The sequence below is a fragment of the Cyprinus carpio genome, chromosome B10 (genome assembly GCF_018340385.1).
Source record: "Cyprinus carpio isolate SPL01 chromosome B10, ASM1834038v1, whole genome shotgun sequence".
In the NCBI taxonomy this organism is placed as follows: Eukaryota; Metazoa; Chordata; class Actinopteri; order Cypriniformes; family Cyprinidae; genus Cyprinus; species Cyprinus carpio.
In genome coordinates, this window is record NC_056606.1 from 18,335,264 (window position 1) to 18,363,057 (window position 27,794).

A 27,794-nucleotide genomic window follows, 5' to 3' on the forward strand; every position below is an offset into this window, starting at 1 on the left:
ATTGTGATTGACACAGCGGAGTAATAATAATAATAATTGTTGTAATAAATAGTTTTTTAAATTAACATTTGATGTTTGTTGGATATGAGTCAGGCCAACCAAGATTAGTTTTTTTTTTATTCTTCCGAAGAGGTTTGGAGAAATTTTGCATTTATGTCTGGTGGTGTTGCTCGAGATGTTGGGATGTGTGAGTGGGGAGTTCGGGAAAACCTGGATTGGTTTTTTTTTTATTTTTGAGAATCCTTCGAAGGCCGTGTCGGTCGCGACATTTTCTAAGGGCCCTCTCTTCCTTTGGGGCCCTAGTAATCAAACTGTTTTTTACCCCAGTCCGAATCCCTGTTTACATCACTTGCTGAATTACCATAGATACCTCTGCACTGAACGGGTGCCGTCAGAATGAGAGTCCAAACAGCTGATAAAATTATCACAACATGTTTTGACACGGTCCATCAATTAACATCTTGTGAAGTGAAGAAAAAAAAAATGTGTTTTTAAAAACAAAGACAAATCCTTCTTTAAGGCATTTTAACTTTAAACTACTTGAATACTAACCCAGTCTCATGAAAATGCGTATAAATAGTGCACCAAATAAAAACAGAAATTTGTGGTATTGATATGCATTTGGCGTGCATATGATACGCATCTACCCCACAACCCTAATCGCGTATCATATGCACGCCATAGTCATATGATAAGCATTTATCGCGTATCATTTGTAGGGTATAGTATGTTTTCTATAGTTTATTTTATTTGTTTTCGCCAAATCATAAAACATAATACCTTAATAAGTGTTCCTCCGGTGAAAAAGTCCATCAAAATACCAATTAGATATTTTGTTTGAAACTCTTTTTTTTTATGAAATCTTTTTTTCGTATAAGAAGGTTACATAATCCTTAGTTGGTGTTTTTTGTGTGTATTTGTCTCATCTGATTCAGTGAAGATGACTTTTCATCATGATGATACTGACCACTGAAATTTTGGTATTGTGACAATACTAATTTGTAATAGCTACAAAGTTAGCAACACATGCCCTCATAATATTTTTTAAATGCAGTCTTTGGTTAATGTTATTTAGTTTGTAATAGTTTTTTAGTTAGCGATTTATGGACTTATAATTTATTTCAGATCTTGTTTTTTTTGCGATTTTTGGATTAAATTGCATTATAATATATTTTATTTGATTTCTTTTAGGAGCTACTCCACCTGAAGTTAGTTGGTGGAAAAAACTATTAATTGCGTTGTTTTCATCTTTTGTTTACTATTCTAATTTTGTTCAGCCCCTTTAGACCACCTTACCTGGCAGACTGTCGTTTGTTGAGCGAATTCCCGCGCGGCCTTCAAAGAGCGCGAGCGACTCTCTCAAAATGCTGTATTGATTCAGTGCTTTCAGTGAAGAGCCGGAGACAGCCACTCTTCCTGGAGCACTTGGACAGAAATTGGTTTTATAGTGCTATGCTATGTCAGCCCGGTGGGTAATGGGGGAACACGTTAGTCATTGTGACAGCTATATTCTCCATCTTCGTCTGAAGTGTGCAACAAATTAAGCGTCGCTGGCATATATTTATAGACGGTCTCGCTCGGCTGTTATTAACCACCGTCATAAATATAGCAGCAGTGTGCTAAATTCTGATCTCCCTCAGAAAGACACGTCAGCAACACAACACTGATGGCGTCTGAATGAAAAGAAGAACCTGGCTGAGTTCCTCTCATTCTGTTTGGTTCATCTTCATTGCTTCGACTTGAGAACATTTTGGCTGTGATCTCAATGGAATATTGGCAATGTGAAGTAGCCTATACTACAGTCTTATTAAAAAGTGTGAAAATGTGAAACAAAATATGTTTTGTGAAAATATTATAAACATTGGGTTGATCTTGGTCTATTCTTCAATGTGAAAAGCTAAAATGATGGTCTAGTCAGAAATCATAAGTGTTTCCAACTCTGCGCTCATGGCACAAAAATACCATTAAAATTGAACTATGAAGAATACTTTATATCAAAAATATTTTTGTCTTGCATAACATAATGAAATTTAACAAACTCAATGCTGATCCATTTTCAGCTAATTAATCGGAATCTATGCAAAAGATTGTGGGCGACTGAAGGACATTGATGCATTCTTTAAAACATTCTAAAAAAAAAAAATTTTAAAAAAATATTTTGTTTAAGTATTATGTTTTATAAGCATTAGTTTTGAATTTTGGAATAGCATTTGGTAAATTCAGTTTTTTATTTTAGTTTTTTTATTACATTCTAATAATTGGAGTTAAAATTTTTTTAAATAGGTGTTTACTTGGAGAGAAGCATTGTTTTAAATAGGTGGACTGTCACTTAAAAATTGTTATTTTGCATTTTTATTCATTTTGAGTACAAAAAAAATATTTTTACTTTTTGAAACCTGATGAACTAAAATATCAAAAACTTTAAAAACCTCAAGTTGAGCACATTGCATTATGGCATATAGCCCAATATTTCTATACTGTGCATTTTGACCAATTTAGGTTGTAATATTCGCATACTGTATGCCTTTTAAAACATAGCTTTACTCGTGAAAAATTAGGCTAATATTTACTTCCAGTTTAACTTCACTGAAAATGGAGGGTCAAGTCAGGCATTTTGCCTTATGGGATATTTAGGGATATTCAGATATAGTAATAGTAATATGGAGGTAATAACATCGCTTTTGCATGTGGACTTGCAAAACTTGATCCAGTTTTGTGTACAAAGACTGTTTGACTGTTCATAATATTTTCAGTGTGTATATTACACACTGTATTTTTGTATTTTTGGTTGTGAGCAATTCAGATTAATCCACGTTTCATCTCAGTGTTTTTCCTGTGTGAGCAATAGCTTTTGGATCAACATAAATCCCTCTGTTTTCTTTTCTTTACTGCATACATCAGAGTGTAACACCCCCTCCCAGCTGAAACCTAATGAACCTGTCAGACCTCAGCATGTGGTTCTGAACAGAAAAACTACCGTAATTAGACCCATGAGGGGGATTTTTCTCTGAACTTCTTTGAAACAACCTATGCATGACTCACAGAGCTCAGCATTTGCTGCACATACTAGAATCACACTACAAAACAAATACAGCACAGTTTTATAAGATTAGAATAGTCAGCATGCTGTTGATGAAATAGGCTTGTCTTCTCATTCTCTCTCTCTATTTTAAATGAGTGTTAATTCATTAAAGTAATTAATTGAATCACTTTCACAGATCAATAAACCAAGACTTGGATCCAGAATTAATTCATCACAATGGCTGTGTCCGAAATGAACCAGGGGCCTTGCTGCCCAATCGATGCCTTAACGGATAGCATTTTGAATGAAGGTGCCGCCTGAAGAAACTAGTTTTAGATTGGCTTCTACTCTAATGGACCAGTGAATTTTAAAGGGATACTCCATCCCAAAATTAAAATTTTGTCATTAATCACTTACCCCCATGTCGTTCCAAACCCGTAAAAGCTTTGTTCGTTTTCGGAACACAATTTAAGATACGATTTTGATTTTGCTGCGTTTCACAGAACCAATATATGCTGTTGTTGTAATGTTGGTTATAGTACCAGGATAGTTCTGTGTTTGTTTGAAGTACATTTCAAATATCAGTCTCTCCACTTGACCACTGTAGCCTACTTATTTGGTCCAAGCATTCAATTTTCAAGATTCAAGAATCAAAGAACTTGAATGCGAACAGATCACAGAACAACACTTTTAACAACTGTGCATACAATATATTGTTGTAATTTTTTTTTACATAGCTTTATTTATACATTTTGTACTTGTAACAGGACAGTTTTGTGTTTGTTTAGTGTCCATTTCAAATATCAGTCTCTCCACTTGACCTGTTGTCTACCTATTGGGTCCAAGTGTTCAAGACAGTGTCTCTTTTGATTAACAAATGTGACATGCTTACAATATAGTGTTGCAAAAATGCAAGTAAAGTTTTTACATAGTTTTATTTATACATTTTGTACTTGTAACACTTTGCGCTTTTAAATAAACATAAATTTCTGCTACATAATCCCTATGAATAACAATTTAATTGGTGATTCTATTTAAGTGATAAGAAGAAGCTGCAAACTTTTTACGAAATACACATACCCATCTCTGTACCAATAAATGTGCAACACTTTAAATTGTACACAAATTATGTGTTAGCCTATCTAAATAAATTAACTTAAATTGCGAAGTTTAAGGACTTCTCACAATTTCAGAGGATGTGAGCTCCTGAACATGCTCCAAAAGCTGTTTTGGAGATTTAGTGTGTGTTAAATACACTTTGAGCATAGACATGATTAATACAACAGATATGATTGTTGACTAAAGATATAGATACAACAGATATGATTGTTTTCTAATTTTATTTCCAAGCCATTCGAATTTCTGGCATCTTTGGGTGAAGCAGTGCCTGACGTTTTACAAATACACTTTCTCAAATCTTTCCTCCACCAGATTTGGCTGGAAAAATACATGTGCGAGAACAGTAACAGTTAATGAAATATTTTGTTTGTGTCTTTTCTTGTCTTTTTTATCGAACCAGTTCTGAACAAAAAATTGAAATTTACAAGAATATGGCAAATCATAGTCTTAAAACCTAAAGGATAGGTTATGCTTCCTTCAAAAAAAACAAAATGATGTATGTTATGCAAACACTGGACCACTTTTTGATATTTGTAAGGTTTTGGACACAGCCAGTGTTGAAAGGTAAGCAAATGGTATTAAAAATATGGTGAAATAACCCATCAGTCATTGAGATCATCCCAATATTTATTAAGTTCACATACGATTATTTCCAACAGTTTGGTGTCATGAATAATACAATACACTGCTTTCTGACAAAACACTGACTTGGGTAATGATAAATAATGATAAACCACAAACACAATATCAGTTCATCTATACAGACAAAAACACAACCTAGGTGAAAGATTAAATAAGTCTGTGTGAATCCTAATGATCTTTATAGTTTTAGATGCCATTCAGAATATTTCCTTGAGCAACATTCTTGATCATTTGGCAATAAATACCCCTGGTTTCTGGTCTTAAACAGAGGAAATACTGTCACACAATAGTATTGGTTAGCACTTTAAGGTGGATATTTTCAAACACCTTGACATTAATGATGGATCTGTTCGTATTTATCAAAAAAAAATAACAAAAGTATTTTCAAAGGAAAGTATTGTACTGAAAAAATCTATGTACTAGTGGGAACCAGAATATCACATTTTATTCCTGACAGATGATAGCAAAAGGCAAATTGCCTCTTCACCTCTCATCTGCCCCCACCCTCACCCCCAATCAACCCATAACCCCCACCCGAGAACAGTGCAGTTTATCTGACATGCAACTCCCTGTCCTAATGGTGCCCTTGGCCCACGTGGGGCCAGAGATGCCCTGCATGGGCGTGATTATGATTTCACCGCCTGCTTCTTCTTCTGGAACTTTCTGAACTGTGATTGGATGGCGACGGCTGCCTTCTCCGTCTCTGGGGCGCCCATGTCGATGTCAATGTCCTCAGCTGGGACGTCCTTCTTGGACGGGTCTGTGGGAACGACACATTGTGTATTGGATCGATATTATGAACTGCATTTCTTTGCAGTTCTGCAGTCAGGCTTGACTCTACTTTTTATGGTTGATCAGGTTTGACCTTTACATAGACCTTTATGCTCTGCAGTAGCTGTACGACATGAAAACATACACATTCTTAAAAATAAAGGTTTCTTTAGTGACATCAGTCGTTTTATGTAGAATCTTTAACATCCATAAAAAAATTTAATTACCCAAAAGGTTCTTTATAGTGGAAAATTTTGCTCATTAGATTATTAAAAGGTTCATTACACTTAGAAAAAATTGATATTTTAAGAACTGTTCACTGAAAGGTTATTTGGGGAACCATAAATGGTTCTTTTATGGCATTGCTACAAAAACTGCCTTTTGGAACCTTTATTTTAAAGAGTGTATGAAATTAAAGGACTAATCAAAAATGAGCAATTCTGTCATCATTTACTCCCTTTAATGTTGTTCTAAATTCATGATTTTCAAAAGTCAAAAAGAGATATTTTTAAGTGTATTTACTCATATATTTGCATTTTTAGAAAATAACAACTTTGAAAATTTTATGTTGTTCCTTACACAAAGCTGTTGTGATCTTCAACTTTTTTTTTTAAGAAGAAGAGCATGAAATTAACGTAAACACTTTACAGTAAAGTAACACTTTACTTAAAGCCTTTATGTATAATGCATTATAAAGGGTTATTGAATGGTATAATAATTATTCATAATATTGCTTGTAATAAATTATATTTTGTTGTCATAGATAATTATAACCTAACTTAAAATGCATAGTGTAACAATGAATTAAGTATATATAATGTATTAACTGTGGTTACAATTATTCAGGTGATTGTACAATGCATTATAAAGTGCATTACAAGCCATAATTAATGCATTAAAACTACCTTTATAATGCATTATACATAAAGGCTTTAAGTGAAGTGTTACCAAAAATACTTGCACAACATTTATTGAACTTAGTTATTTCTACATTTACTAATGCATTATTAAAATTAAAAGCTTCATCTGTTGATAGTTTAAATGTCCTGACCTAACATGAACCAACAAAGAACAGTTGTATTTATTAACTAACGTTAACAAAGATTATTTAATCCTTACACAAATGTCTCAAATGTCTAATCCCTCTTAAATTAACATCAAACGTCAAATCGCTCTTATAGCATGAAGCATCTGAGATATTCTCCAAAATGGCACCAGGGTGATGCGGAGTAGACAAATTGTTGAATAAAGTCATTATTTTTTTTATTTTGCACACAAAAAGTATTCTCCTAGCTTCGTATAATTGCGGATGAACCACTGATGTCACATGGATTAATTCACATATCTCCTTGCTACGTTTCTGGACTTGGGAACATTTCAGTTGTGTTGCTGTCTATGCAGGGTCAGACAGCTCCAGATTCCATCGAAAAAAATCTTAATTTGTGATCAGAAGATGAACGAAGGTTTTACGGGTTTGAAACGACACAATGGAGAGTAATTAATGACAGATTTTTCATATTTGGGTGAACAAACCCTTTAAGTAAATATCAAATCGCTTTTAAAGGGGTAGTTCACTCAACAATGAAAATGACCCTATGATTTACTAACCCTCAAGCCATCCTAGGTATTTATGATTTTCTTCTTTCAGGCGAATACAATCGGAGTTATAATAAAAAAATATCCTGGCTCTTTCAAGCTTTATAATGGTAGTGAGTAGTGGTTGAGATTTAAAAGCAAAATAAAGTGCATCCATCCATCATAAAAAGTACTCCACACGGCCCCGGGGGCTACATAATTGCCTTCTGAAGCAGAACCGAAGAGTTTGTATAAGAAAAATATCCATTTATAAAACTTTGTAAACCGTAATCTCTAGCTTATGCTAACTGTCATACGTGCATTCACGAAAGAGTGATGCTCCAGAGGATGATAGGACGTAGGTGTAGCGTAAGCTCTGGTGAGAAGTAATGAACAAAGAAGTGCATAGGAGAGAGCAAAACAAAACACAGGCTATGAATTAGAAGTAGGGTGAGTGCAGGCAAAGAGGGCCACTTTTTGTAAAACATGTAATTTAGACACCTAGATGATTTTTTTTGTTTGTTATGTTTTTTTTATGCCACAGCCATAAAACCCTGCAGCCCTAGACTGGTTGCCCACTGACGCTAAGCAGGGTGAGCCTGGTCAGAACCTGGGAAAACTAGGTTGCTGTTGAAAGAGGTGTTAGTGAGACCAGCAGGGGGTGCTCACCCTGTTGTCTGTGTGGGTGCTAACGCCCCAGTATAGTGATGGGGACACTATACTGTCAAAAAGTACAGTTCTTCGGATGAGACATTAAACCAAGGTCCTGACTCTCTGTGGTCATTAAAAAAATCCCATGGCACTTCTCGTATAGGGGTGAAACCCCGGTGTCCTGGCAAAATTCCCGCCACTGGCCCTTGTCTTTCATGGCCTTCTAATAATCCCAATCCACTTGATTGGCTCTATGACTCTCTCTCCTCTCCACCTGTAGCTGGTGTGTGGTGGGCGCTGTGGCTGCCGTCGCATCATCCAAGTGGATGCTGCACACTGGTGCTGGTTGAGGAGAGACCCCCTCCCCCCCAATATTTGTAAAGTGCTTTGGGTGTACAGCAAAACACAATAAAGCACTATATAAATGCATCATTAATTAATTAATTAATTCTTTTCTTTATTACTTTTGTTAACTTTAGTGTCCAGCTATAATATTTTGATTTGAATATGGTTCATATAGAGTGTTATTTGCATGGTATATACCAATAAACATTTTTAGACCATGCACTCCAGAAAAAAAATATTTTCAGGTAAAGTGGGCCATCCCTTGTTAATCAAAAATTATTCTGCATCTTAATTAAAAACATGTGATTTATTAACACATGTTATCAGACAAATATATTTAACAAATCCAAAAATATATAACCAACAAGTTATGAGTAAAATAAATCATGTGAAGTTCCAAACAACTGAAAGATCATGTAGTGCTGACATTAAATTTGATTACATCTGAATATCAGAATTTTCTGAAATCAGAATATTAACAAAATGAGCTCTACAATATGTTAAAAATGTGACTATGACACAAGCAACAACGAATAGTTAAAAAAAAAATAAGAAGAACATTTGAAATGGTCACCATATGTAAAAATGTTTTTCGGTCTATGTTCTCTAAACACTTTAAATGAACTACATCTACATTTTGCTCCTCTCATCCTTTCTTCATTCCACAGACTGAATTGAATGACTCGACATCCTTTCTATTCTCTCTTTCCTTTCTTCCATCTCTGACTTGAATTCCCTGACTGCAGACTAATTTCTGTTTTCTAAAAAAGTCAATTATTCATGTCAACTGTAAAATAACCAGTGAATGTCAATTTATTTAATGAATTTGTGTATAATAACTGAAGGTTAAAGGTAAGCCCACTTTACCTGAATCCCACTGGCCCACTTTATCTAACACATTCAGCCAAAGTGCCACAGCAATATTTAAACACCTTACAAGAAAACTATCACCTTTTTAAACATTTTTTTTCTTTGCATTTTATTCCCTGTTAACTGTGGAAACAAAAACAGCAGGAACTGACCCAATAATATTTGTTTCCATATAGTGAGCAACCTTATCATTTAGAAAGTAAAATTTTATGTCAAATGGTTTTCTACCTTTCACAATGACACAGTCCTGTTTTGAGGTGTGGTATCTTTCTTTCCTTTCCGTATCTTGGACACTTCATTATAACCCCCTCTTAAGCCTTCTACACACTGCACGATTTTAGCAATCCTATAAGATCATTGCTGGTCACACCGTGTGACATGGATCTAATAAACTTGGGTATGACATGCATGTAGACTGTACAATGATGACACCTATTGACTCGTAGGCTACGACACACATTTCTATAAAATAATAAAACGTCATTAGCATGCGCTAGTGGTAAACAAAAAGAGCATAATGATTCACACTTTGACAGTTGTAGTTTTTATGTGTGCTGAAAAAAGAGGGAGCGGCGTAAGTGGAAGAAATAAGAGCTTGAGGTAAGCAGTTTTATGTTTTAGCGCTATGCTGCGTTGATTTCATGTCGCATTTTTACTGGTTGGTCAGTATTTGTGGGTCGTAACTGCAAACACACTGTGTGATGAACATGCTGAATTTCTGACACTGCCAGAAAATTATCGTAGGCTATCTTTGGTCGCAAGACTGTGACAACGGCCATCTTTGAACCTCTCTCACTGTACGACATATGACCACCGATTAGGAGCCACTGTTGTTTCACAATGCCAATCTTTGTCTGGGACAGCTGAAAATCGTGCAGTGTGTCTTGGGCTTTAGTCTGTTCAGTTCCCTGTTAGCCCCAAGCTCCACCCACCCAATCTCAAGCCAATTAGAACTATCTCATAGACTTTATTAGCTGCACCTGTGCCCACAGCTTGGGCTTTTTTGTTGCATGTGGTTGTACTGTGCAGAGGACTGAGTTTCACTCCTTTCATTCTGTGTTTTCGCTTTGTGTGCGTAATTGACCATGTAAGTTTATTTGTTTGATGCTTAAATATTATTTTGTATGACTTAAGTTTGGCCTAAATGTGTTTATTTTCATGATTGTTCTACAGTAGTTCCTGTTTAGGCGTGTGCTTTAGTTATTTAATGTGCAGTTGATGGAACATTATGGTTACCTTGTACCTTATTTAGCACTGTTTATTGGTAAACTAAAACTTTATATATCTGTTCCCTTTATAGAAACCACATGCACTCATGCACATCATGCACAAATCCTCCTTGGATGTACAATAAACTTTCCTATACCTGGTTTGACTAGACTGGACCTGTTCTTACCGACAGCCCTACTGGCTTCAAGCTAGCTACCTAAACATCAGCAACCTCCTTTTTAAGATCCTCCTTTTCAGTAAGTTCCCCTACTATATATGGTAAAAAACTGTATTGGACATTACATGTAATTTTACGGTAGTATACCATTTTGGAAGTGGGTATGATTTACAGTGAATAACCATGAATTTACATTCCCATAATTCCCTTCATTACATTTCAAATTTCATGTTTGTTTTTTTTTGTAGAAATAAAATAAATGTTTCTTAGTTTTTTTTTTTTTTTTTTTTCTTATCAGTTGAGTTGGGTTGTATGTTACATCTAATGTTGTTCAGTTAATTTTTATTGCATTGTTTCAGTTTCATGTGCGTTACCATGATGGTGTTAGTGTTTGTGTGAATGACACGGTGCACCTTATATATGTTAATATTTAAAAGCTGCTTGCTTGCTTTGGTTCATCATGTGACTTTCTCATTACCACCTGCTTTTGGTGGTTATCGGTGTATTACAAAGACACAAAACAGATTTTAGTACTTCAATAGGTTGGTATATTAACATCATATCAGTTAATGAAATTAAGGCATTTATAAATAAATTTGTTAAATCAGTAAGAACCTAAACTGTTGCTAGCGTATTTTTTTTTTTTATGGTAAAATTCTGGCAACCACAGCTGTCCTTTATTTTTTTAATTTTTTTTTGTTTTTGTTTTTTTACCGTAAATTTTAGGGATTTTTTTTTATGTCCTATACGTCATCCGCTGGAATGCCACTCTTGTGAATGCACATACAAAAGTAAGCGGAAGCTAGAGATTAAGATTAGCCTTGTGGTGTAATTTTATGATGGATGGATGGATGCACTTTATTTTGCTTCAAAATCTTGACCACTACTCACTGCCATTATAGCACCAGGACATATTTTAATGTAACTCCGACTGTATTTGTCTGAAAGAAGAAAGTCATACACCTAGGATGGCTTGAGGGTGAGCAAATCATGGGGGTTATTTTCATTTTTGGGTGAACTATCCCTTAACGTTAATGTTAATTAATGCATTAAAAGTGTTTCAATGTTTCCAACAGTACTTAAATTTCAAATTTTTCATTCATGTGATCAGAACAACATCATGATGTGTTACCATAACTGTAAGAAAAAGTCATTTAAAACGATATGAGGCCGAGTAAATATTGAAATATTTTTGTGAGATCAATTCCTTTAATTGCACTTTATTAAATGACTGTTTTTTTTACTAATCTACACTTACCTTCAAACAAAAATCATATTGCATTTTTTAATTTTATAGTTTTATTTGATTTTGTGAGATAGTAGTTTAATGTGAGTTTGCAAAAGACTTTGTATTGTATTTATTTTTATAGTATGATGTTCTATACTGCGTAAGAGATGTAAATTTGCAAACTTGTTTAGATGTGTGTTTATTGTTTAAAGCTGACCCGGATTCTTGTCTCTGTAAACAAACAAAAATAGAACATAAATTAATGTCTGTAGACATATTCCGAAGAAATCCCATATAGCCAAAGAATGATGAGACAGGCATTGAAGATGTCAGTTTTCTGTCTCATTAGCTGATCACAATTTAGTGCTTCATATCCTGAATTAATAACTCTGTGTGTACAATGAATTTCAAACACTTCAGAAGAGCTTTGATGCTCTGACGCTAAAGCAATCTTCCTTGTTGTATGTGTGTGTGTGCTACTTGTTTTCTGCTGATGGCATTCTGTATGAATCTGGTTACAGTGGAAAGCATGTCATTATATGCACAAGGATTATTCCACACACACACTGGCACAATTTAATCATATTAGTCTCTCTCTCTCTCTCTTTTCCTCTGTCTCCTTCTACCTCAATCAATCCTCTTGCATTCAGTTCTATCTTTGTCTTACAGGCTCTGATAAATGTGTGGAATTTTGCATAAGAATGTTTGGCAGGGGAAATCTGTGAACGCTTCCGGTTGCACAAATACAAACTGCTCGGTTATTGCTTTGCATTAAGGAGCCGATGCAAAGAAGTCATCCTGCTGGATGGTGTAGTGAATAGTTTTGTGGCTGTTATGGGGATGGTGAAGGGTGCTACTGCATAAATTAGCCATTTGAAATGTCATACAGTGTAGAGTTGAACGCATATGCACTCGGTGCTACATTGCATGATTAAAGCCTGAGAAATTAAATAGATGCTGAAATGTGAGCCCAAATTCCCAATCAGTCAAGTTGGTTCAAAGCAGCTGCACAATATTAAACAGGAAAATAAGAGAATAAATGTTGAAACTTCATAAAAATTCTACTGTAAAGCAGCTTTAACAAGACAATAGTGTCATTGTCCAGCTTAAGTCCATTCAATGTTGGTGCAGTTCAGTTCAATAACCGTAAACTTCAATAATGAAACAAATATTCAGCAGCAGCTCTACATAAGACAATAGTGCCATTATTCAGTTCAATGTTGATTCAGGAGGAAATATTACAAAGTTCCGTAAAAAAGAAAAACAATACAGGTATTCAGAATGATTTGATGCAGATACTGGACATTTATTTGTGCATAATTGTCCCCATCTTTACGTTTAAGTTAGTTTTGTCTTAATGATATCTAAAAATATACATGTATAATTTAATAACACTAAATATAATCATTTGAAACAAATTCATAATGAATATCCCTTTTTCATATTAGTGTTATAATAGAAGAAAATTAATCAGATTCAGAATATATGGCTGTTTTTTGAATGCATTGTTTTTTTTTTTTTTTTTTTTTTTTAAATTATAATAATCAGATTGTTTTACATGAAAATACTACACTGGAAAAAATACTATGAAACTCATACTCCAATTACTCACCATGCTAACTGTCTGCACAAATCATTGCACATAGTGATGCACTCCCAGCCAATAAGAACATTTTATTGTTTAATGTACAGTTACATACAGCAGAATTTTGGACCAATCGAATTTTACTGTGGGTGGGGCTGTCCAGTTTAACACAACGGATCTAGAAAAGTTGCTGACAAAGTGTCCTGTGACTCGTTGGTCATGGCTGGTAAGAATAAAAATCACTTATCGTGGTATAAAGTTCAGGATCAATTAATGTATGTCAGGGCAGTTTATTCTGCTCCAGCACTTCTCATTTTCAAAACACATTTCTAACCGCGCTGTAGGTACAAACCCGCAGTGAGACCCCCGCCCTGCTTCAGTTTCTGCTTGGAAAGGGGTGAAATGAGGGAAATCTCCTCATTGCAGAGGAACGCTCTGCTGTTTCTAATCCTGTTTATGTGAGGAAACTCTGGAGCGAGGAGCAGAGGGAGACATTTTCTGGCAGAATCAATATCAGCAGGGTCACATCCCTCCTTCCTTACAGTCTCAAACCACACAGATTCAGAGCTAATGCCATTAAACTTGGATTATTACATTGGGCTATGGGGAGGCACAAACAAATGCATTAATTGGAGTGAAGTGACAGTCAGCGGTGTGGCATGTGAAGATGCGAGTCTGATTGTGGTCAAATAAGGGCGAGAGAGATTTTATTAAATTTATTTAGCTAATCAGATGGATATCTAAGTATAGCCAATTTAAGGCAAGCCAGTTCACCCAGCACCCAGCTTGTCCACAAGGCAAGGGTTTACTTTATCTACAGAAATCTGTTACTCAAATATGCTTTGATCACTGTTATTTAAGTATTATTCATATACTGTTATTAAGAATTTCAATTAGCCTTTATTTTATTTTCAGTTTTCATTGTAAGTTTAGTAATTTTATGTACTTATGTTCTTATTAGTTTTCTTCTTAAATATTTCTATATAGGGATCTGATGCATCTCTATTTGTTTTTAATTAAAATGTTTGTAACTTTAGTACTTGTATTAAAAGGGATAGTTCACACCAAAATGAAAAATATATTTTTGTTGAAATCCAAGAGCTCTCTGACCCTCCATAGACGCCAACACAGCTGAAATGTTCCAAGCCCCAGAAACGTATTAAAGACGTCATTAAAATAGTTCAAGTGACATCAGTTGCTCAACTGTGATTTTATAAAACTACGAGAATGCTTTTTGTGAATTATCCCTTAATTATTTATTTCAGTTAGTTGCCAAGGCAACATTTTTAAAGTTTTTAAGGTTTTATATATTATAATTTTAGCTTGATTTCAGTTGCAGAAAATCATATTTAATAGTTTTATTTTTAGTTAACAATAACAACACTAGTATAATATTATTTATATTCAAACAAATATATTTCAAATCAGCAAAAATGCAACGGTTGTAACACATTTTGCTCTTTTCAAGTTATGAAAACATTAATTCTGAAAGTTCTCCCAATGTTTAAAATGTCCAAAGAAAAAATTGTGCGAAGGATAAAGGAACATTACATTTTATCATTTTGCAAACATTATGGGATTGTTACTATTGAATGTTCTCTGAACGTTTAAAACATCCTTCTTTTTCTTTTTTTTTTTTTTTTTTTAAATGTTTCAAAAATTATTTTCCTGGTTATGCGAACATTAACATTCAGTAACATTATCATTTTGAAAACATTGTAGGAATGTTACTTTTAAACATTTTAAACAAAAAAGTAGTAACATTTAAAAAATGTCAGATAAACATCCAACTAAAACCTTGAACAATGAATAAATGTTTTTGTTTGAATATTTTGAAAACATTTATTAAAGACCACAAACTTTGAATAAAAGTTCTATTAACATTACAGAAAGAACATTTGTTCAGAATTTTAAAAGAACCTTTCCAGAATGTTAGCCAAAGTTCTGAGAACATTCCCTGTTAGCTGGCACTGCCGGGCTCACCTCAACAATGCAAATGACAATCTTAGTTATCCGAAAGAGAAGCAGGGACACCAAATCGCATTAATGAGAGAATGACTGCAGGAAATAATTAGTTAATGCATAAACATTTCCGGCTTCATTCGGAAGCAGCGAGCAGAAAGAAGTGTTTTCACCCTCCTCGTTCTCTCTTTCTCTCTACCGCCATATGCCTCCCCCATATTGTGTGTTCATTATGAACAATGATGAAAACGATGATTGCAATCATAAACTTCATTAGCTGCAGTGAAGCAAGAATTGGCAATGAAACCCATGTGAACATCACGGGGCAAATTAAACATTTAAGAGAACAGGATGTTTGTTGCTTCTCAGTGGACAAACATGTTCGGACCCACAGGGCTGTAGTGGATGAGAATTACGGCATGTAAAAATATGCATAAAAACCCTTTTACTTGGCCTTTAATGTCAGGGGTGGAAAATGAATCTGTCAAGCATGACTCGGGTGTCAGACTCGCAGACTTCTGCAGATCCAAGCTTTGCAGTGAACTGAACCTGATGCTGCAGAGATGCCCTGAGCTCAGCACACCAGTGCCCTTCAGAGCAGTGCTTGGCACTGCAACAGCATCCCGCTCCTCGCAGTTTGAGCATGCACTGCTGCGACGCTAATGAAGAACCTCATTTATTTCCACTCACTCTGACAGCTGGATTCACTAATTAATAGAAATGCATTTTAAACCCCATTTACAGACGATCATTGAACCGAACACTGACAGCTTCCCCCTCAAAAGATGATTTATGGACATACTTCTGGTTTCCAAAAAGGTTTTTTTTTTTTTTTTTTTTTTTTTTTTCAACCAACAGTGAGTACAAATCATGCAGCTGATATTTGTGTCTATAAAAATTCAAATCAAGCACCCTCCACTAAAGATTCACACTCAAAAAAGCAGCAAATTTTAAACCTCTCCCAAATTCTTGTTGTGTTAAACAAATGAGTAATTTACAAAAATCAAAAAAATACTGTATTCCTTTTTTTATTCGAAGCCATTTGGAGAGCTATTTTAGATTCATTTGGCAGCTCGAGATCTTGGAAAGGCTTCCGTGCTGTTCTCAACATCTATTAAGAATTTAAGGGAGAAACACACAACCAGGACACAGATGGCTAAATAAGAAAAAAAAAAAACTCGGATCCGATGCGTCATATTTGAAGGCTAACAGATGCTCGACTGAATGTAGGAAACAGGCTGGAGGATGGGAACTCAAACGGTGGCTTTTATTTGAGCGCCTCGCCACCAGAAAACACTGCAGGACGTAAATACTGAACTGATGAATGTGTAAAACCACATGCTGATGATTCCATAAATGATTATCTCTGAGCAGATCTCGCTGCTGGAACGGATCGCAACTTATTTTTGGCACAGAAACTTTTTGTATTCCATTGCATTCATATTAACTGCAGTCAAAAAATCTTTAATAAATGTGTAGAAGATGGCTTGCCACTAATTGCTAATGGTTAAATAAGGATTTTTTTTCATAATCAAATGCAGTCAAAGAGTGAAAAAGGCATGCAGCATTGCTAATTGCAGCTAACTACTTGAATTAAATAATGATCAACAAGAAAATTTACAAGAAAAACATTCTATTGGACAAACTAAATTTATTGTATTGAATAATTATATTTTGGATATTTAACAAGGTATAATTTATTTTTTTATTGGTTAAATTGTTATATTAATTGTGAAAACAATAAATTATTTTTAAATAAATATATTATAAATTTACATATACAAATATATTATTTTTATAAAACCATACAAATTTGTTTTATAAAAATCTAAAATGTATTATAAATCTAATATTTTTATAAAATTATACAAATTTGTTTTTTATTTTTATAAAATGTTACATATTTATAAAAAAAATTAGGGCGCTCCCCAGGTGAACATTTTTACGATATATTCCTAACTGTTATTTTGACTAGATGTCCATATATCAGTTTCCATGCCAATTTACTTACTAACTTTCTGAAAGGTCAGTTATTGTTGTGCCAGAGCAAATTTGCATATTGAAATGAACTCGTATATCAGGGCGTTTCACTCTGGTGTCTTCTGAGCTCCGTTTACATTAATAATATGCTGCTCAATGCAGAAGAGTTTGTGATTTACAATATCTCCAGGAATCGCACTAGCGCTGAGGCAACACACTTGATTTACAATATTATCTCCAGGAATCTCACTAGCGCTGAAGTAACACACTGTTCCAGAATGCTGTGCCTCTGTTTTATTGTTCAACAAGCCTAATGAATAAATCTGATTCGGGAACTAATGATTCATTAAATTAAGGTGGGGAAAAAATAAGGGGGGAAAAAGATGAGGGGGAGAGAGGAGGAAATGCCGTCTGAATACATGTATATCCGGTTTCCTTTATCCACTTTACAATAATACATTAAATTTTTAACTATATTATGGACATTGTTTTATTTTCCGTCTTGTTGTATGTGAATTTTGTTTTATTTTAGTTTATTTTTTAAATGAATTTTTTGATGATGGGATTTTATAGGCGTGGCTGTTGCCTGTGAGTTCGTTTTCCACTTTTTGCTGCCTTTCTTCTCGTAGCAGGAGTAATGCACTGCAGGGGTATTTCCTTCTGCCCAGTGGTGTGAGGGGGTTTTTTTTTCTTGCCCCACACCTGGCCCCCACCTTTATGCTCCGTCATTTTGTTTCTGTGGGATTATGATTCTATGAAGAACAAGTCAGAAAAATGAAGAACACCCATCTAAAATGAGAAGTAAGTGTGTAGAGCACCAGTTTTGTTTGATTTCATATCACATATATACCGCAGGAATTGTACCCACCAGTCACTCGCAACCTCATTACCACCCAAAAAAATGCGACTTTTAATATAAAGTTATCATTAAATGTTGCAGAATATGGATATTTTTTCACAAAAAATACGTTTCAGGTATTCAGAATACAGAGGTTCACCCCCCGAGCCATGTGGGTCCTTTTGTTATGAGTGTAGAGGTTTTTAGGAATTGTGATTTGTGTATTATTTTTTAGGAATTGATATTTATGATTTATGTTGAGAGCAGATAAATAAGATTTCCGTTGTATTCAGAATACAGATGTGATATATAAAAAAAAATCTAAATATGAGTAAAACGCAGCCTAATTTTCATATTTTGTGAACTAACCCTGAAGTTCCCAGTTTGCATAAACTAATCAAATATGTAAGTTTTGATGCATTTTATGTTAGGAAATGTACAAAATATCTTTTCCTTTGATTTTAATATTATCTTAATTTTTTTAGTAAAATTAATAAAATTGATAAAATTTTGTAACCCATAAAAGTATTTCTGGCTTTGTTACCAAATACTACCCAGATTACTTATTAACTACTTTTGTGCTCCAGGGTCACATAATACTTTACAATTTGTGATATTAATCTAATGTAGCTCTGGTAAATATAGGGTAATCTAGGTGGATTAAATCTAATGATATTTTTAAATATCACTTGCAAAAATTAGAACCTCAAATTTTGATTGATGTCCATGATTTTGCAGATTTTTTTTGAAGATTCATTAAAAAAAAAAAAGGTCAGTTATTCTTGAGCCGGAGTTAAAATTTGGAAAATGAACACCTCTAATGAACAGCAACACATGACGTCTTCTGAGCACCATGACTCAATTATGTATTTAACTCAAAATAAAGCCTCAGATGGAAAAGCCATGTGTGATTTAGTTAAGATTATCTCCTGTTAATCATTCAAGAGGGTAAGTAGCAGTCAGGCACTGCTAATCAGAATACTGTACCTCTGTTTTTATTGATCATCAGCAAGAGCCTAATGTATATATATTTTGTGGGGAATACAGAACAAAAACACCAAAACAGGACCAGACAACCAAATTCTATTTATATCCACTGTTCAGTGTGCAGGGAGCAGTGAACACTGTGTAGAAACCAGAGTGCAACTTTAAACTTGAGCCAGTAACTAGAAGTGTGGGGTAAAATCTTCTTCATTGACTCTTTAATGGTCTATTTTTTCTCTCTATCCACATCTAATCCTCCTATTGCTATTGTCTTTTTTTTGGTCTTTTTTTTTTTTTTTTTTATATCTATTCATATTTTTTCCTTAATATGAGTGCAGGGATTCCTGCATGATTGCGTGGAGTGCTTATGAATTATGATGAGTTATTTGATTACTAATCAAATATGTAGCGACATTAGTGGTGGCAGCAGCCTGCCTTCAGGCGCCTCCCTTTCCCCTCAGAATGATTATGGTTTGACGGGATGGTGAATCACACCCTTCACTGCAGCAGAACACAGTGCACACATTACAGTGGACGTAATTCTACCACCCTGGAAATGCAGGTGATGTAAATAAGACAGTAAAAAGTGACGCATAGATATGAGGGACCATTTATATGAGCTTTAAATATGGATATATCACATATATTTGAGGTGGTTTGGATTTTGACATGTTGGGAGATATTTATACAGCCTATCATATAACAGGCCCTAAAGCCAGGTCGTATAGTATTTTTATTTATATTATTTTTTTTTTTATATATAGTATATGCATTTTACCATAATACTCAAAATTACAAACACACCTAATTCTGTTAGCTTCTACTGATATCCACTTCTCGGAGCAGTGAACGCTGTGTAGAAACTCTTTAAGATTTTTACTTTTATGATCAGTGTTAGATGTGTAGATAATTTTTTATGGTCTATTTTAAATTATCATCCATCTTTCAAAACTTCAGTGATATGTTCCTTTCAGATGCTGCAGGGAAAATCGCTCAACCGGTCAGCATCAAATATAGAGCTGCGAAGTTTTTTTTTTTTTGACTCTCTCTGGCAGTTTTAAGATATTTATATGCATTTACATGAGGACTGCTGTGAGTAATGTTATATCTGTGTGTGTTGTCAGAATGATTATGGTTTGAGGGGATGGTGAATCACAAACATGACTGTGATAAACACCAGACACATTACAGTGGACATAATTCATCACAGAGTGGATGCAGGTTGATGCATCAGACAGTATGAAGCAGACGCAGAGATTGAGGGACCATTTCATGAGCTTTAAAGCAGAACGGATCACATCAGACACTATACAATTTGACATGTTGGGAGATATTTATACAGCCGATCATGTAACAGCCCTAAAGCCAAGTGCACGTCATAAAGTGTTTTCTTTTGCAACGAATCTAAACCTTGTTTAAGTATGAACCAATACAATCTAGGGTAAGAAAAACTGACATTGTGCAAGATATATTTTTTCATCCAAGTTTTTTTTTTTTTTTTTTTTTTAGTTTTTGTTTTATACATATGACTATATAGTTTTATACATTTTTATTTCAGTTTTAGTTATTTTAGTACATTCGGTTTAACTAAATTAGGAAGGTTAAATTTATTTTCTTTTATAAATGAAGTAACAAAAAATGTAATGGTCATTTTAAAGTTTTAGTTATAATGACCCTGCTAAAGATTTATTATTTTAAGATGATATAAGTTTTTATTTTTTTTTTTTTAAATATGTATGTATTGAATTTTACCTTTTTGGATATTTTTGTTGAGTTTGAGCCTCTGAATAAAAATTAGATGTTTTTTCCCTATTCGAGTATATATCTTTTTTTTTTTTATATCTATGTTTTTTTTATATTTTGTCTACAGGCTCAATAAACAGTTCTGTTTAACAGACTATTTCATATGTCAGGTTTTACAGGGTTAATATCTTTCAGTTTTGTTTCTAATATTTATATATTTATTTATAATAAATGTTATTTTTAAATAGATTTCAGCCATTTGCATCATCATTTGGAAGCAAAAGGCATTGTTAACTAGTAAATGTTACAGCCCTTCTGGTGATTGAGTAGTCTTGTGGGTGGTTGGCTTAAGAACTGGTTTTGTCTTTGCATCTTCCTCTTTCTCAGAATTGCTGTATGGCCAAATTTGTCCATCACTGTTCTTCAAAGGTGGATGTAATTCACTTAAAGACACCTTTAATCTGCAGACTGGGGGTTCAAAAAGGTGAGACGGACACAGTCAGCCAACAATCCTTTCTTATGCCACTATTTCAAAATTGCCAGGCCTCTTCTGAGGAGCAAGCAGCACAAATCCCTTTCTGCCGATAATGGCTCCAGGTTCTGACAGGCGGTTCAATACTGTGTACTGTGTGCTGATACATCAGGGAAACAAGTGCAGTGCTGAGTTGCAGGAGAGTTTGCTCTGGAGTCTGCTCAGGGCAACTGACCAAGGAAATAACCAGTAAATCTGCTCTCGTGTGATGCGGGGTGTGATGTGTGGTGTGGGGTCGTCAGATGTTTAATGTAGGTTTAGTGAGGTGAGGGTATCGTAAGATGTTTGATGAAGAGAGGGTATGATGAGTAAATATGCTATCGTGAGAAAAAGAACCGTGTGCCCCAGACCGTGAATGTTAAACTATTATTTATAATGTAAACTAGGCTTGTACTTTACACGCATTCGCATATAGACGGAAAAGATCATCCTCTTTACATGAGCAAAAACGTCCTTGGCATAACAGCAGAGTGGACCGGTAAACTACGGTCTATTTAAACTGACTGGTGACTATTTTATTTTGATAATGAACAGACTGCGATGTAAGTTTGAATCGCTAGAATGTACATGTGCAGCAGGCTCCGGCGCGATCGAAAAAGCTGAGACATAAAAAAAAACCTTTTCCGCAAAAGTGTTTACGTCCATTTGTGCACGCTCACAATAAAAACAGAAGATTTGTGCTCTTGTAAAATAAAGCAAACAAACCGAATGCGTTGTCATCCTTTTTTTCTTTCTGTTTTAAATCCGTTATCTTAATTACTATTGAAGTCAGATATATTTCGCATATTTAAAAACAAAAAACAAAAAAAAACAATCATGAAAACAAATTGTTATTTTTATGTTAGGCCTATTACTTATATAGGCTATACATTTTCCTTAAAGCATCCCATCTTGTCCCAGGGCTTGAGAACCTGTGCACTAGTTAGATCCATGCAGAAACTTGTGAACGATGCTCGGCGTCACCGTTTAGTGACATCAGTGAATGCTCCGGGAAAACGTATTGTGTCTGTCACAGCGCCTATTAATCGCTGTTTTGAATCCAGCAATTATTTATTTACAAATTATAAACTCTGATTATGACAAGTGTGGTATAAAAGCTTTGATTTATTAGAGGAATAATAGGAAAATGTTAGATCGCGAGCATGCCTCTGGATGCGCTCGAGCCCATAGCCTTCATTTACGCGGCTTTGTTCTGGTTTGCCGGTTGGTCACGAATTTCCACTATTTCAATAACATATAGGCATTCTTTCTTTTCCTAAATCTTCACAGTCTAACCCTCTAATTTCGCAGGTTTATTTTATTATATTTCACTTTTAATAACTGTTTTCGCATCTCTTCCTGTGGTAAACATGGGAAGGGAAATTAAAGATTTCATGAATTAAGAATTCGTTCGATTTATTAATTTGTTCCCTGGACAATTGCCACAAATTAATAAATCACAGGAACGAATTAACAAGTTGAAGGAATATATATAGACTACCTGTCCTGTGTCCCGCGGCCCTCCTAAGCACACGATATGAAACAGTTATCTGATGAAATGATTAGTTACTACATTTCTATTGCTTGTTATGTTGAAGAACTTTGATGTTGTTTCTGTTTTAATGTACTTTAAAGTTTAAATCACATTAAAAAGCTTAATTTGTACATTGTGAATGAATGATGATGCTTTTATATACCGTGACCGTCACTCACAGCCGCTCGCACGTGTTCTGCGCATGAGCCGCACGAAGCCCAACATTAAATCGGTTAACCGACCATCGACAGCCTTAATCGATTGCATCTCTTGTCGACAATTAATCGATCATCGATTAATCGTTGACATCCCTAATATATATATATATATATATATTAAAAATACACAATGTATGTCTGTATACATATTATTCTTATTATAAATAGCTTATATTTAAAAGCTTTCGTTTTTATTTTGTATTTAGGAACATGGTTAATTTGTAAGCATATTAAAATTTAAATATAAACTTTATCATATAAATGTACATACAAATGTTTTAGTAAGCAAAACTATAAATTTTTATCTTTTGAATATGCAGAGACATATTTTTTTTAAGTTAACATTTTAACTTTGAGAGCACAAAATAAGAAAACTACATTTCCCATGATTCTCAGCAGCAGTTTACTTTTATGACTTCTGATCCACAACCAAGACCTCCCCAGGAGCTCTTGAAGACAGCCTTTATACCAGATGTCAGAAGACAACCCCTATTATGGTTCAGATCCAAATCCACCCTGTTACATAATCCTACACCATAACAAAAGTCATCTACAAATCCGCTTAATATCTCAGTGTGGACAGCCGTTCAATCTCTGGTCTCCCCTCCAAATCTGGACCTCTTGGATTTACCATACTCTCATTCTGTAGCTGTATGTACAGATTTGCTAACCAATACACAGCAGTAGCTTCTCTGGGAATAATGGGAAGGCAAAGAGAAAGTGATTTTTCCACTCTCAAATTTCGGAAAGACCAATCAATCCATACTAACATCAGTGGAGGTCATCGCTGATTGTGCCCAATCCTGATCTCTTTGTCTGATCTCATCAGTCTGTGCGGTGTATTTTCACTGCATATTTATTAAATCCCTGTTTAAACAATAACTCGGATAAATAATCAGGCAAATATGTCACAGAGCCCATTTCAGTCATAAGAGATTACACTCTGAAACATATCAAATCCTAATGCTGACGCTCTCCTCAAATTCAGACAGACTCTTGTAAACAGGACAGCTGTTGTGTTTCGCAGTTTTTTTTTTTTTTTGTTGTTGTTGTTTTTTTTAAAAAAACTCACCCTCATACCAAACCCCAAAATGAGTCGATGTATTATTAAAGAGGTTTATATGATTCATGCAACTAAAATCCAAGTTTATAAAAATTTTTATAAACAATTCAAGGTGGTTCAATGTACGTAGTAATGAAACGATTTCATATTTTAAATTATTAAATTAAATGGATTTAAAAGATAAATTAAATTATGCAGGATCCATTCTTTCCCTTACTGAAGTAGATATGCTTATGTATTTTCTCCTTGTGCAAATAATTAAGTAATTTTACACAAATTTTACAGTAATGATGAAGGGCTATATTGACACATTTTATCTCCAGAAATTGATTTATCAGTTTAAACTAAATTAACTGGAGTTTTCATGCTTTAAAATGGGAAAGAAAAAGCATGACAACACCAGTCCAGAATAGGGTTGGGCCGATAGACGATGCCATAATCCATACATCACGATGTTGCACCGGCATCACTTTCGAGATTCGCAATCACACGTACTCTGTTTATACTATGGAGTGGCAGTACTTACCACACATTTTACAAGATTATATATTTGTCAGTGGTACTGAGGATCTGCCAATCATTCGCCATCGCCCTTAGTCATCTCTCCTTACACAGTGTTTACACCAGGCGCGAAAGTTGTCATGTGGCACCGAGTCACATCAGCTAAAGACCGTCTACACAGGACATGACAAAGTGACCAATGAAAATGATTTGAAATTTGTGTCAGCATGTCATAAATAGAACCTGGCAGCAGTTTATTGTCAGGGATTTGTGGTGTCATGCCACACCGCATCCAGTGTAGACAGCAGCACTGATTATGAGTTCTACTGACTGATCTATATGAATCTCTAATTTAGATCAGTGGTTCTATAGTATTTTGTCGCGCCACGCCGCTCGCATCTGGTAAAGACATGGTGTTAGGAATCGTTAGTTGTTTTCCTTTATAAGGATTCACGCTTCGGGCACACCTCCCCCACCGATGTCATCATCCATCGCGATGTTTCACTGTAGACATCGTCCGATGCCAAATTTGAAGACATTGCCCAACCCTAGTCCAGAATCACTTCCATTATAAGTCACAGAAAAAATAAAATCAAACAGGGATTGAACATCATGAAATAAAGGCAGAATTAAAAATTTCATGTCTGCTAATCCTTTAAGAATAAAATACCAGCTTTTGTGTTATATTGTTTTGAGTCCATAATGAGCATATCTAGGATTCTGCCCACCTGCGTTTTCCCAAAGAAAAGAAAGAAATCACCAAAGAAATCTGACAACAACTGTCATAAATGTTGTTACTTTTGCTCAAATAGCATTATAAAAAGCTTATTATAAAGGCTAGATCAGTCAGTGTGCATGCGCAGTCCTGAGCGCATGTCTCAGAGCACTGACTGTTTCTATAGCAACTGGAATCTTAAATTTCTGAATCATTGTTGTTTTTATTTTTTTTTTTTAGTTTTAGTTATTTAATAAAGATGGTGGGGCTTCCTGAGATTGTGCTGATGTTTTGAGAGTTTAATCTTTCCCCATTCAAAACTATACGAGTGACATGTCTTGGGTATTCTTTAAGGTGCATCCCAAATCGCGTACTTCTGCACTATTCTATGATGTTTTTTTTAGTATAAATAGCGCGAGTAGTGCATTCACACTGAACTCCCCCCCCCCCCCCCCCAAAAAAAGTGCACTTGAAATACCTGGATGATGCACTTAACCAAAAAAAAGTGTGGGATGTTCTTCATGCACTCAACTGTCGCAGCTTTAATTACGTAACAAAGGGGGAGGGGCTATCAGACTCAGATTATGAATGACAAAATGACCATATATAATTCATGTCATGACGTCATTTGGGCCGCAGCTATAGTGTTTGGTATTAATATTACTAGTCATGGTAATTTCTGTAATAGTTTTTTTTGGAATCGGTTATTTAGTGATGGCAAGCGGTTCTTGCGTCATCACGTGCTCCCTGACACGCCAGAATGCCATATTAGGCGTTCTAAAATGTTCCAGTTTAGTATATAAATTGTTGTTTGTCATTTCATGTCTAATAGTTAAGTTAATCGCAGCCAAGATTCAGTTTATTAAAAAAAAGAAGCCATTTAGAATCTAAATATAATTAGCATTTAATACAATAGCAAAGGGTATTCTTACTTGTATGGTTGTAGATGTGGTCATTAAAATATTTTTCTTCATTAAAACAAACTGTTTATTAAAGTGTCATAATGTATTTTTAAGATACTGCTTTTTGTCATATTGGTTCAACGAGTCGGTGAGTTCTGTGAATCATGGACCATTGCGAATCTAACAACAGAGGTTTTTAGGTTGTCAGTGGGGATACGAACGGGGAAAAAATAAAAAACAGATGATTCTCGGTATATCGAGTTAGTGAGCTTTTAACCCAGATGATCACGAGTCGGACAAACGATTCTCTGTTCAATGAATCAGCGCGTTGTTGACTCTAAAACTATTCAGTTCGGTTTTTAGAATTAATCGTTTCGACTTGTTCTGTAAACCAGTTCAATGTATTAAAAGGGTCCGAAAGAATTAGCCAACTAAACGGCTATGTTTAAGATTGACTAAAATATTTTAAAATCAGCCCTAATTTAAAGAAAAATCCCCAAAAGATTAGCCAGAAAAAGAGTCCAGACAGCTATAGGCGAAAAATTCGTAAATGTGTGGTGGCTCCATGTGCATAGTAGCCCAAGTAAAAACTCCAAGAATTCCAACGAATTCTAAATACTTATTTATATATTTTATTTTATGCAAACATTATTAAAAGCATTTGGTGCATCAAAATACGACTAATTCGACTTAAAGATCATGAGAGCATATTCAGCCGCTTATCATCAAACGTCAGTGTGATCCCAGGTAAGTGTTAAATCTTAACTGACAGCAGTCATTTGTTGCATCATTAATCAAAGCGTGGATAATGCTGATTCGACAATCTGCCTGCGCGCGCAGATGCAACAGAACAATATTCCCAATCCGTCGTGCTCTTCTAAGCTTTACTAAGCATGTTGCTTTGATAAATGGATGCCATTTCAGTTATTAAAACGATTTTTTTTTTTTTTTGCGGTTGTAGTTAAGAAAGCATGTGCGCAAACTCCGCAGACGGGGAAATATTAGACTGCAATCAATGCAAGTTCAAGGCACTGTCTTAATGTAGCATTTTATGTCTCCCCAACACTGAAAGATAATTTCCTCCTAGGGAAACCCCATTAGCTCGTTACAGTAGAGTAGAGTGATGCATCGTGGACCGAGGGTTATAGTATATGAGGAAAGCTCACCTCACTCATTCTGGATGATGAGTATGATGATGAAGGGTGGATTCTCGGCAGAAGAGCAGCAGTGGTGCAGTCCTTCAGTCCGCGTGCTGCGTGGGTTTGTGCGCCTGCTGGAGTTTTATACTTGGAGCTCCAACTCCCTTTCATGTCATCACGTTTGCACTAAACCAATGGAAAGCTGTCGGTGTCAACGCTTCTGATGTCACCACTTTAATATTCTGAATTATCACTGAAGCGCGCAATTGCAGCTTTTACGACTCCTATAGAAATGTATGCTACAGCATGATAAATTACATATTTTGATGCATAGGAATTCAACTTCAATGCATTAAACATATAGCTTATACTATAGATTTCTATCAAAAATATTTAACTTCAACATTTTTATGTACTTAACGCACCTTCATTGCATTGAAATATATATAATGTGTGTGTGCGTGTGTATGTAACCTACATGTACGTGTGTTCATATGAGGGTTAAATTG

At 34.9% G+C, this 27,794-nt stretch overlaps 1 protein-coding gene and 1 long non-coding RNA gene across 2 annotated transcripts in view; one reads left to right on the top strand and one right to left on the bottom strand.

Moving 5' to 3' along the window:
• Positions 1-4,750: 4,750 nt before the first annotated feature.
• Positions 4,751-5,577, bottom strand: pcp4a (Purkinje cell protein 4a; the record flags this gene model as incomplete). The annotated part of the gene is made up of 1 exon (XM_019078164.2): positions 4,751-5,577. A coding segment is annotated over one exon (168 nt), but the record flags the coding sequence as incomplete, so codon positions are not given.
• A 4,359-nt stretch (positions 5,578-9,936) lies between these two features.
• The window catches only part of LOC122138748, a 33,055-nt gene continuing 15,197 nt past the window's right edge, over positions 9,937-27,794 (top strand). The window contains exons 1-2 of the long non-coding RNA XR_006155768.1: positions 9,937-10,082; positions 10,296-10,461. This is a non-coding gene — a long non-coding RNA (uncharacterized LOC122138748). The remainder of the gene's footprint in view (positions 10,083-10,295; positions 10,462-27,794) is intronic.